Below are 13,318 nucleotides of genomic sequence, written 5' to 3'. Positions count from 1 at the left end.
AGAGTTGATAATGAAAGAATTAAGATATAATAATTAAGACAGAATACGATAGAATAGAATAGAAATCTGCTGCTGGTATATAGAGAAGTGATATTCAAAATGTTTAATAAGCCGCTGACCAATTTTTTTTTAAATCTTTTAACATTTATTCATTTTTTGAGAGAGAAAGACAGAGAATGAGCGGGGGGAGAGGCAGAGATGGGGAGACACAGAATCTGAAGCAGGCTCCAGGCTCTGAGCTGTCAGCACAGACCTGACATGGGGCTAGAACTCACTAACTGTAGGATCATGACCTGAGCCGAAGTCAGATGCTCAATTGACTGGGCCACCCAGGCACCCCATCCACTGCTAACCAATTTAAAATGTGCACTGGCCCTAACCCATAGGGCTGAGCCTGTACACACTGTTTTAGTATTAAACTTGAGTGAATGTACACAACATAGAAACAACTGCACGTAGATAAACCAAAACATTAAACTTTCCTGAAGTAATTTTTTAAAATAATTCTTAAAATGTAAATCTAAAGTAAGTGTTTTAGAATTTAGGATACTATATCATGTTTTGTCATTTTATTTTTTTTATCTTCAAAATAATAATCTAAGCCAAAATTAAAAACATGAGGTAACTTACTATAAAAAAAAGGAAAGAGAGGAAGGAAGGAAGGAAGGAAAGAAAGAAAGAAAAAGAAAGAAGGAAAAAAAGAAGGAAGAAAGAAAAGAAAGAGAAAAAGAAAGAAAGAAAGAAAGAAAGAAAGAAAGAAAGAAAGAAAGAAAATTTATTTGGCTCAGGTATTATCTCTACCCCCTGCCCCAAAATGGATCACAACTTCTCAATTAACTACACTTTAGTTTTCTGATGTTGCATTTAACATGATAACATTCATTTCATTTTCATACAGTTTCATATGTGGCAAAATTACATATTAAAAACTAACAAAGACTACCATGTTCCTTTTGAAATCATATGTGTTTATGAAACTCAATATTGGTTGTGGGAGCTACATGTTTGTGCTAATAATAAACTTAGTTTTTAAAAATCATATTAAGATACCTTGTATTAAGGAGACATAGAATAAAAGTGTACAAGGTATTGATGCTAATGAGATAAGATGATAGATGCATATGAATATTCACACAATATTGTTCTGTGAGTTTCATAAGAGAATAGGGGTTTATCAAGAAGTCTCTTATTTACATGAGTAAAATAAACGTGTGGGTGTATGTGTGTGTGCGTGTGTGTGTGTGTGCGTGTGCGTTTCAAAAGAATGAGACTTCTCTCCCAATTGTGGCCATTTAACAGTTATTTTTTTCTACTTTGGGACTTCAGTTACATTTAAACTTGAAGCCATTTTGAAATGCTGAAGATAAAATTTGAAGATGAGAAAGTATGACTGGCTACTGATGACTAGGATGTGGTGATGACATTTAAAGTGACATCATTCTATTCTGCAGGAATGTGTGTGCATATCTTTAATGTCAGCACTTGCCTCTAGGATGACACTTGTTAGATTTCATGCTGTCATGTGCTATTTCAAGGGTGGTAGACTGACGTTTATTATACAACACCCTAATATTACACTCATTATTTAAAAGGAAGTTGTCAAAGCCCAGTTTCTATTGTTCTGCTCACTTCTTTGTGTACTATGATCATCTGATTCTGTTTCAGTCTCAAAATACAGAATGCTGAAGTGTGCCATAATGAAGTAGTCCACTTATTTAACCTTGGAATCATTCCTGTGAAAAATAATGGGTTGCTTGTGTCCGATGGTCCCCAGGTTTCTGGGAATGACTTGATTCAGAGGCTAATAATAGGAAACAGCCCCGAGGGAATATGAGGTGGTATGGTACATCCAGTGCCTCTCTGCCCAAAGGAAAAGCAGCTGAGGCCCAAAGAAACATCTCTGACCAACTGCTGCTTTCAAAAAATCTCCCAGCAGGACTCCCTCTTAGGCTACAGCTTTGTCTGTAGTCACAGAAATATTAGATGGGGCTGAATAATTGATTCAGTCCAGGAAGTGGCTGAAAGGGATACAGGGAGCTCACTGGATATACTTCCTTTGCACAAGGAACACACCTTTATACCACACACCTCTATCAAGATGGATCAAGATTTATGGGGTCAACATGCAGAGACTAGAAAATTTATACCGGTGTAAACCAAGAGCAGTCCAATAAATCCTACGAACATTAAATAAAGGTCTAATGTAAAATATCCAGAAAGGGTTATCTGTCTACATTTGGTTTCCAACTTGTATGCCCAACTCCTCCCCACCACTTATGCCCTGCACTGTCATAATCACATTGACGCCTCCAGTGTTACCAACCCCTCTATACTTTACCATTCCCCCTAAATTCTCTATGTCCTGATCTCTCCATAGCACTTTGGATCTTCTTTTTTTTTTATTTTCAACTTTGGGGAAGGCTTAGTTACCTTTTTTTTTAATCAGATAATTTTTAATTGAAATAATTATTATCAAGATGCTTTGGGACTATTACTCAATTAACAAGTGAGTATACATTTTTATTATGTTTTTAATAGATCAGGTGTCTCACTTGGGAGGGAGCCCACCAACTCTTGTTTATTCTGTCACCCCCTTCTCTCTATGACTCCCTGAGCCATTTCACTGGATGGAAGCATTGGCTTAGCTGTGCCTGTCTGTGGAGAGAGTATTTTGGGGAGGTGTATATACTCTCTTCACTTGCAGGGGTTTCTTTGGAGTAAGTTTCTTAATATCCAAAATAGTGACATTCACCTGGTCCTATGGTGTGTTAAAACAGAGTCTTGCCTGATTTGAAATACTACTGAGAATGCAGATTTGCAAGGAACCTTAAAAATATATATATACATATATATATATACATATACATATATATATGTATATATATATATGAGGTATACATGGAGATAGCGCTGTTAATATAAACCCTGTCTTTTAATACGTATTACATATAAAACATTCACTTCTATGTCAGGAATAAGAATGCGGACAGAGAGAAGAGAGGAACTTTGCGTTAAGAGAAAGTGTGTAGCCAGCTGTCTAGAGAAGAGGACCGTCTGTATTGTGGATTTTATTAAAAATGCGTATTGCCCTCAAAAGATAGGGCCAAAGGAATCGATTTGTTAAGAAGGAGAACTAGGCAGGAAAAAAAAAGGACACAACTCTGTTCATCAAAGTGGCATTCTTTACGTAGAATCAGCCCAATCCAACCTATCATTGGTTCTTCAATTAACTATAGCAAGTCTTAACTTCACATTTTGGCTCGCACTATGTCTTTTGATGTTATGTGTTGTTGGAAAACTCGTAACTGATGCATGAGTGTCCTCTCTGTTCAAACTGTTTCTAATATATGATTTCCTTGTCCAGTGTTCTTTCAATAAGGGTACCTAGTCCTTTGAGAATATTTGTCAGAATGATGCAAATGAAGGTGTGGATTATTTCTTTGCCTATTTACAAAAAGACATTATACTACAACCCTACTTACCACAATTGCTGTGACAAAGAGGACAGTGTGGTTATTATTTTTTCTGGCAAAATGGAGGCAGAACATGGAGTGGAACATGGATTTAAATAAGTCACGGGAAGCAATGGGTAGTCTGACAGACATAGTCCTCCACTGAGATTTCTTCTTTGTGAGGTGTCTTTCTAAGGGTTTTGAGCTGGGAAACTTTCTGATCTAAGAATATCTCTGCCCAGTCCCCTCCCACCCCCAGCAGAAAAGACTCCTTGTTTTCCAATAAGCATTAATAAATATAGGATTCTTTAAGATGATTTTCTATCTCAATTAATGTGTCTCTCCAGGAACAACAACAACAAAATCATGTTAAGAAAATATAAACTTTGGAAAATGTATATTACTGTTTAAGAAAAAAATCTCAGAAGGCACAGGTAAAAGAATTGTTGTGGCTCCATTAAGTAGTCAAAGCACATTGGAGCCTCCTGACCATGGACCAGGGCATGAAAGATCCATGTGTTTAAGGAATGCCAGTCCCTTGAATTTCTCAGACTACCTCTGTAGGAAGCAAGGAGAAAGAAAGAATCAGAAAATTGCCCAGCTTGTGTGTACTTCATTTGGACTTAGGCAGTACATTTGCTTTTGAACTGTCGAACTTCAATTTCAGTCTCCAGGGTGCCCACTTCCCTTGTTATGTGTGAACTTTTCCTTGTAGACACCTGTTGGGGATTGTATTAATAAGACACATTGTAGAGAGAGAAAACACATTTCCTGAGCCAAGAAGATGAGAGCTATTCTTTTCTGGGGCCCTTGTTAATCTTTGGGAGCCCAGCATCCTCTGTGGCAGAGCCAGAGGAATATGGGTACAATTTTTTTTTCCCCACTCCACAAAGAAAATGTTGTTGATGTGTTAGTGTTCAGCTACATTTCTCTCAAGAGAAACAATGGAATATCTCTTACTTCTGTCCAGAGGTTTTAGAACTTGAATCCCATTGCTTTCTAGCATCATTCTAAATAGAACCCTACTGTTTGGCCACTGCCAGAATTAGCTTGAATGGTACCTATTATTGAAAGGGAGTCTGTATTTGCAGTAATACAGAGAATGCCAGTTTAGAAATGAGCCTGATTGCACGGTTCATTTTGTTCTCCTTTGTAGAGCCAGGCTGCGGCCCACTACAAAGGCACGAAACATGCCAAGAAGCTCAAAGCACTGGAAGCCATGAAAAATAAGCAGAAATCTGTAACTGCCAAGGACAGCGCAAAGACTACCTTCACCTCCATCACTACCAATACCATCAATACCAGCTCTGACAAAACAGGTTAAGCGATGATCTTTGTTGTTGTTGTCATCATCGTGGTTTGGGGGTTCCTTCCCTTGTCTAGACCCATGTCTGTTTCCTTATGTTCCTGCCGCATCGATTCATGCTTGATCCATCTTTCTGTGTAATGGTAATTGTGTCCCCCTCATTTTCCCAATACCCTTCAGCAACTGATTAAGATAATCACTAGTTATGTTGCAGATTTTGCATTTGAAACCGTCCTGTGGCTATTCTGGAGGAACACGAGAGCATAAAGGCATTTGAAGCCACGTATTTGAGAAGTAAACCCTTTCAGTGTGTATCATTGACATCTTGTATGCCGCCCCTTAGCCTGTAACTGCATGGCAGATTCGATTTAACTGTAAATACACTGCAGCATATGCCAGATGAATCGAGAAGGCCCCTTCAGACAAGGGCATTATTACTGACAGGACTTATTCTCATAAATCCCAAACATTGCATTGTTTTAAGTAGTGGCTGTGTGAATCTGGGCTTGTTATGGCTGGGTAACCTTCCCTCTGCATACACAGGTAAGTGTTATTGATACCAATTATTCTTTTTTTTTTAATGTTTATTCATTCTTGAGACAGAGAGAGACAGAGCATGAACAGGGGAGGGTCAGAGAGAGAGGGAGACACAGAATCTGAAACAGGCTCCAGGCTCTGAGCTGTCAGCGCAGAGCCCGACGTGGGGCTCAAACTCACGGACCGTGAGATCATGACCTGAGCCAAAGTTGGACGCTTGACTGACTGAGCCACCCAGGCGCCTCCCAATTATTCTTTTTAACAGAGTCTTCACAGTGAAATAATGGCCTCTGAATGGCCTCTTGGGACAGCTCCTGCAAATAAGCAGTTAATTCATGGCAGGGGAAGCCAGTGGGGTTTCTCTAGGCTGGCATTTTTAAATATAAGACTATTGGTCCTCAATATTTACAGAAAAAGAAGTCCTGTGTGACTCATGGCTGCATGTTTAATAAATCCTTTTCTAGATCACAGTGGGTGGTACACGTCAGTTGTTTTCTAAGCCCTACAAATGACAACGGTTAGGAAGCATTTGTATCATCGTCAATAGTAGTATCTTAACAGAAGAGAATCTTCCAGCCACAACGGATGGAAATGTAACATGATACAGCAAAAATATGGAACAGAATAAAGCAACTTTGTTATATGCATTGCACATTAGACACCTATATATTCCTCAAAGGATCTGGAGAGATGCTTACTCCTATGTGAATATATAAGGGATAATGTTCAGTACGAGTTCCCATGACATATTTCATGTCCTTTACCCGAGTGTTATGGGTAGATACATTATGTCCCCTACTGCCTGAGAACCCTGAGTACTCTCTGAGGCTGAGTACACCTCTCATCTTTGTACCCTAGCATGGTGCAGCTACTGAGTACAATGTCTATTGAGTGGCTGCATTTTTCCTTCACTCCTTTGGTTCTCTGATTCATCCAGTTTTGTGTTACAACATACTAAAGGGAAAAAGAAGTGATTGTCATGTTCGATTTCTTTGGTATCCAGAGCAAGAGCTGGATTATGCCATCTTATTAATTTAGATGTAAAACCTTATCGAGAAAGCATTAATCTTTTCTCTATCAGCTGAAATTTCACTGCTTTATTTTGGGGGCTGTAGGAGAATGAGCAGTAATGTAGCAGATGAGTGTAATTTCTGCTCCCAGATATTCAGGCACAAATTAGGATCCCTAAAGCCATGTTTGCCATAAAGAATTTTTTTTTTTTGCAGAAAGATAGTGGGTAGTAAGAACAAAGAAATTAGCATGATATAAGACACGGGATTTGATGTTCGGTTTGTGCTTATCCCCAAACTTTTCTATTCTTAGATATTTTTATCATAAAGGCTATTTGGGTTACCTTGAATCCTTTTTAAAAGGCAAAAAATCCTGTTAAGCTGAGGATTCTCATCATTTAAAAGTATATATGTACATGGAGGGGAAAGTTGCTAACTTGGTTTAGGAAAGACTCCTGTGTGTGTTTTCTCTGTTACATAGATGAGTTACGAATACATACCTCCATCCCTCAACCTTAGAAACTAAAATGGAAAGGATGGGAGTCATCAAGGCTCTGTCCTTTCACAAGTTAAATGGAAACAAGTTTTGGATTGGGCTGTGGGAGAGAACCCACATGAAACAAACAAATTCTCAGTGGAGATGCCAGCATTTACCTAATGACTGGAATGGTGTTGAAATGGTGAAGTACCCTTTCAAGCTGAAGCTAGAGAAAATTCTTCAAGGACAGAAAGGATAGCAAAGTCTGTAAATTAGTACAGATATCCTAAAGCCAAAGGAAGAAAGCTATGAGCATCAGAAGTATATTGCTTCTGAGTGGCTCAGTCGGTTGAGTGTCTAACTCTTGATTTTGGCTCAGGTCATGATTCCAGGCTTGTGGGATCAAGCCCTTTGTCCAGCTCTACACTGGGTATGGAGCCTGTTTAAGATTCTCCCTCTCTGTTTCTCTCTCTCTCTCTCCCCCTCTGCCTCTTTCCCCTGCTCTCTCTCTCTCTCAAATTAAAAAGCAGTGCATTGCTTTCCTAATACAGGGGGACCTTTGCCCAGAAAGAAAGGTCATATAGTTGAAAGACTAACACTTGCCCGATGTTTTAAGCTGAATTCTATCTGTAAATTGGCATTTCCACAAAACTATCCATGAAAAATAGCCCAAGAAAGCTCCTGTCTTTTCATCACCCTTCTTACCCATTTATTTTTTTGTTTTTTGTTTTTGTTTTTGTTTTGTTTTTTAGGGTGGGGTCTTTTTTTTTTTAATAATTTATTGTCAAGTTAGCTAACATCTTGGCTTTAGGAGTAGATTCCCCTGATTCACAACTTAAATACAACACCCAGTGCTCATCCCAACAAGTGCCCTCCACAATGCCCATCCCCCACGCTCATCAACCCTTGGTTTGTTCTCTGTTGTATTTAAGAGTCTATTATGGTTTGCCTCCCTCTGCTTGTAACTCATTTCCCCTTCCCTTCCCCTATGGTCTTCTGTTAAGTTTCTCAAATTCCACATATGAATGAAAACATATGATATCCTTCTTTTTCTGACTGACTTACTTCACTTAGCATAATACCCTCCAGTTCCATCCACATTGGTTTTTTATTTTTATTTTTTTAATATGAAATTTATTGTCAAATTGGTTTCCATTCAGCACCCAGTGCTCATCCCAACAGGTGCCCTCCTCAATGCACATTCTTGTTAATGGCCAGATATCATTCTTTTTCATTGCCGAGTAGTATTCCAGTGTGTGTGTGTGTGTGTGTGTGTGTGTGTGTGTGTGTGGGTGTGTGTACACCACATCTTCTTTATCCATTTATCAGTTCATGGACATTTGGGCTCTTGCCATAATTTGGCTATTGTTGATAGTGCTGCAATAACAGTGGTGCGTGTACCCCTACAAATCAGCATTCCTATATCCTTTGGATAAATTCCTAGTAGTGCTATTGCTGAGTCTTAGCATAATTCTATTTTAAAATGTTTGAGGAAACTCCACACTGTTTTCCAGAGCGGCCACACAGGTTTGCATTCCCACCAACAGTGTAACCTTTTCTCCACATCCTCACCAACATCTGTTGTTGCCTGAGTTGTTAATTCGGGCCACTCTGACTGGTATGAGGCAGTATTTCAGTGTGGTTTTGATTTGTATTTCCCTGATGATGAGCAATGTTGAACCTCTTTTCATGTGTCTGTTGCCCATCTGGATGTCTTCTTTGGAAAAGTGTCTATTCGTGTCTTTTGCCCATTTTTTCATTGAATTGTTTGTTTTTCAGGCATTGAATTTGGTCAGTTCTTCATAGATTTTGGAGACTAACCCTTTATCCGATATGTCATTTGTAAATATCTTCTCCCATTCCGTTGGTTGCCTTTTAGTTTTGCTGATTATTTCCTTCATTGTGCAGAAGCTTTTTATCTCAATGTCCCAATAGTTCATTTTTGCTTTTATTTCCCTTGCCTTCAGAGACATGTCTCCTTCTTACCATTTGTATTCCAAAATAAATTAGAGGTACCTACGCTGACAAATTGGAGTTTTCTTAAAACTACTGTGAGTCCTTTTTATTACTGTCTGCTTCTTCATATTGATTAGGAAGAAGTACAACCTTGAAAACAATATGGGTCTCATTCTAGTTTCCTAGAATGGTTGAACACTTTGGGGGCAGAAGGAGAGAGAAATAAGACTCTAGAATCAAGGATCGTATATTTTTCAATAATAAATGTTAACCCTACTGCTTAATATGCATGCTGTTTTGTGATTTGTGGATTTATACATACATAAAAGATATAGATGCATTAAATCACATTTTACTAATTTTACCAAATCATTCTTAATGAAAATAATTCAAACATATAAAAAAACTAACTGCCTTTAAACATGCTAAGGATACAATGGTTTGACAGATAAGAACCTTAAAGAAGGGTGGACAACAGCAGAGAAAAGGACGAGAAGTGGTGTGGACTTGAATTAGAACATTAATTTGGAGGGTTTCCTGAGATTCTCAAAAATGTAAGAAATTGAGTAGTCATAATAAAGTTTCATTGAAAACCTACTTGATAAAAGTAATTTTGACAGACAGTTTCTATTAAATTCCTAAATCATATATTGTGGGTTTTAATTGCTGCCTTGGGATAACAAATATGTCTAAATGCCCTGCAGGGTAAGCTCTTATTCACTAACTATAATTTTGGGAGATTTTTTTGTCATTGCTTATGCCAGTCTGCATGCTGGCATGGTGAGCAAAAGATAATATTCAGTGATCAACCACCAACTGCTCACAGAAAGCCTATTCCCCCTACCTCTAGGCAAGATGAGACTCCCTAACATTAAAGCATAATTTTATTTCTCATTATCTGAGTGCTAGGTTAGTGAATTTCCACAAAGAAAAATTTACAAATAAAAATAATATTTAAAAAAATATATTTAACACTCAAAATTGTTGGTATGTAAGAATGGTTACTAATCATTAGAGAATAATTCAAACAGCAAACATTTCCAAATATGGCTAGATGATTTTGTCTGATCCAGCAAGTTTTTTTAATGATTTTTTATACAGAAAAGGTAGTGACAAAAATTAAATATTCTCAAAGTAACTTAGCAAATGTAACTCATTTTTACCCCTATCAAATACCAAATTCAAAATCGTAGAGTTAAGTCCCAGGCTTGGTAAGCTTCTGAACTTTCTTTAGTTTTCCTTTTTGGGTAATCTTATTCATCTCCTTGGTCTATGAGTTAAGTTAGGCTAGTTTACACTGCAATAATAAACAACCTCCGAATCTTAGTGGCTTTTCCAACAACTAGTTATTTCTCACTCATAGTACATATTAGCTGTGGGTTTTTTCCATGTTAATTTAACTCCAGGCTAGGCTAATGAAGCAGTCACTAGCTGGACATTCCCAATTCTGGACCAGGGGGAAAAAGAAGATTGTGAATCAGTAGGCTTTTAAAGTTTCTTAATGGAAGTGACATATAATATTCTTCTCACTTGACTTTTTCAAGTCCCATGGTCAAGCTTGATTATCATGGGCAAGGAAGAATCATCTCCTCCGGGGAGGGGAAGCAGATATTGGTGAGCAGTAACACAGCATTCCTCCATGGCTTCAACTATGACTTGTGCCTACGTATCTCAGCATTCCACATTTCTAGCCTGAAGTTTGACCTGACTTTCCATGGCTGGTTAGTCACTCACTTGGGTGGCTTGTCAGCATCCGTGTTTCACAGGTCCAAAAAAAAAAAATAGGCCTAACCTTGACCACCTTCTCCAATTTTCTCTCCATCCTGTATTTCCTAGTTTCATTTTTGGTCCTGCAGTTCACAGAGTTGAAACTTCCTAGTTGTCTATGCCACTTTACTTTATCTCAGTTCACACATCTATTCAGTTGTTGGAATCCACTCTCCTCCTATCCCCAGAAAACATCCTTTATCCTTTCCCTCTTGGTTACTACCTTTAACCTGGCTTTGTATGTCTCTGCCTTGCCCATACAATTGCCCTAGCCTCCATGCAAGTCCAGCTCTCTCCATTCTTGTCCCTTGACAACCATATCCTTCACTCTCCAGTCCATTTATACTATACAGGGAGATCATAGGACCTACCCATTCAGGAACTTTCAATGTACCAACTTGCTGAGCTGCTTGGTCCTCTGTAGTTTGACCACAACCTACCTCTCCAAACTTCTCTTCTGTTGCTCGCCTGGAATATTCTCCATTAGAAACACACCTTGTTTTTCTGTCTTCATTTCTTACTGTTCTTCTACATTTCTCTCTGAAAAGTATATCACTTTTCTCTCTGCATCTCAAATCCCATAAGAATTCATAGCTAACTGCTCTATCATATTCTTCTTAAAATATTATTTCTTATGTCTTTGCCTTTTCTTATTGCTACATGACATGTTCATTGACAGTGTATACTTGATTAGTCTGATTATTTTTTTTACAGAGTACTGCTTATATAAAATATAATAAATAAGTAGTTTTAAAACTTGAATTAATCAGTTTTGTGTTTTTGATCTAGAATGGGGGGGCATAGCAAAGCTTTAGATTTTGCTGTTTATGCATAGATAGTTCCATGAAAGAACAATGGTTCTTGTTAGTCTAAAGAATTCTGAGATATTGCTCATCAAATTTCAGAGTTTTCATAAAGGTCATCAAGTCAAACTCGTAAAGTTTGTTTATTTGTTTTGAGATTCTCTAGTTGCACAGGTAAAGAAAACTTGACATTTATAATGCCCCCTTGGTGACTGTCTTTCATGAGTTAATTAGCTTGTATATTGAGTATATAGATTTACCTTAGTCATCTAACCAGTAAGGTATGAGAACATTTCTTTCTGGTTCTAGTACATAATTCTTTATCAAGTCTCAGTGAACTGCAAATATATTCATTAGATAAAGCCACTATGTTATTTAAATTTGCACTATTCACCTTTATGATTTAGTCTTCTTTGTATCCATTTTTCCCATCTTTTTCTATTTTAAATTTAAAATTATAATCCAAGGAGATTGTATTCATCTGATTCAAAGGTGCTGAGAGTAAAATATTCTTGAATCTATTGTTGAGAAGCTCTAGGAATGCAAAAGAATATTTATTTGCTGTGGGTTAATAATTGACTCTAAGTGTTTATTAGAATTCACATTATTTGGTCAGGCACTTGGAATAATAGAGACTTTTCTAATGATAAAAAAAAGATATTTGATGTAAAACGATGGCCAGTGATTGAAAGCAAATACGTTGGGAAACAAAGCCCCTTTGGGAGAGTCAGTCAGTTATAAGGTCACAGAATCTGGGTTTTTCCCTTTCCGGGTTCATTCCTAAGAATTATCCTCTGGAGTCAGCTGTTTACAATAGGCCCGGTGCCAGGCAAAGCGAAGCACAAACAGTTTTTTTCTCCCCCTTCTATTTAGGTAGAAGCCAAATCATGAGAATGGTAAACTAGAAATAGAGGTGGTGGATGGATAGTTTGTAAGGCAACACTAATTCCAATGTCACTTAGAAAATAGATACGTGGGTTTTCATGGAGGACAAGTGGGAATTAGCTTTGTTCTGTTTTCGTAAGGAAGATGGTAAAAGGTTTTTTTTCTTGACAAAGTCTTCAAACAAATGTCCCAAATGTTGGAAATGATAACAAAATACAAGCTGAGCTTGGTATCAGAAAGCTATATATCTTTGATTTTGTATTATATATTTGTATATAAGATATAGTATAGTATGTATTATACAAAAATGTATTAAGCACACACTTATTTATATGCAAGATTCTGTCTTTAATGCCTGTCCCTGAAATTTCCCCACTACACCAGGTTTCATAATCAACATTGCACATTACTTCAAGAAGAGAAACAAACATTTTTGTGGCTTGTGAATCTATAGGTCTGTTGAAATTTAAGAAGTAATACAAAGCCATTTGAAAAGGGACACATCACTGTCAGCACTTGAAGATCTGATGTAGTACTGTACAGATGGCCTCTCTTGGCTTTGTGGAAATTGTGCTAGTTCCTGGGGTCTTTCTTTTCTGACCCATTCTTCCAAACAAAACTTCCCTGGGACAATCACTACTATGATAAAGGATGCCATTGTATGCCTCTTGGGGCAGGAGTTGAAGCACCATTGTGAGAACATTTATGCTTAAATTGCTTTTTCTTTTCTTAGCACTGGTTCATGACATGCTTCAGATAGGCCAAAAAAGAGACTTTATCAAGTATTCCCTTCTCAAGATGGGTGATAAGTGCCAACAGAGTATGCTAGCAGCAGATCTCTAGAGGGATTGAAAAAGAGAGGGGAAATTCAGGAGGGAAAAAAAATGTAACCCTTATTTGAATATTGTGGTTCCAGGATCTTTGTATGTGAACCAGTGATGGCAAATTGTATATTAGAGATGACGTGGAAATAACACAGACTATTCTATCCCGCTCTTCTTGTGCATGAGGAAATCAAGATGAATTGTATTTTGCTGGTCCTATTAGGCTGATAAAGGTCTTATCTTAGATATACTACGTAAAACTGCTCCTTGAATCACAGAAGAATTTCACAATGAATTATT

General features: G+C 37.6%; 1 protein-coding gene across 3 annotated transcripts in view; it reads left to right on the top strand.

Annotated features, from left to right (window-relative positions):
• The window catches only part of ZNF385D (zinc finger protein 385D), a 902,334-nt gene that overhangs the window by 815,035 nt on the left and 73,981 nt on the right, over positions 1 to 13,318 (top strand). For all 3 annotated transcript variants that reach the window (XM_043595510.1, XM_043595512.1, XM_043595511.1), the window contains one exon: positions 4,609 to 4,771. In XM_043595510.1, coding sequence (XP_043451445.1) covers positions 4,609 to 4,771 — 163 coding nt within the window. The remainder of the gene's footprint in view (positions 1 to 4,608; positions 4,772 to 13,318) is intronic.

Source organism: Prionailurus bengalensis, chromosome C2 (genome assembly GCF_016509475.1).
Source record: "Prionailurus bengalensis isolate Pbe53 chromosome C2, Fcat_Pben_1.1_paternal_pri, whole genome shotgun sequence".
In the NCBI taxonomy this organism is placed as follows: Eukaryota; Metazoa; Chordata; class Mammalia; order Carnivora; family Felidae; genus Prionailurus; species Prionailurus bengalensis.
This window is presented reverse-complemented; position numbering and strand designations above follow the sequence as displayed.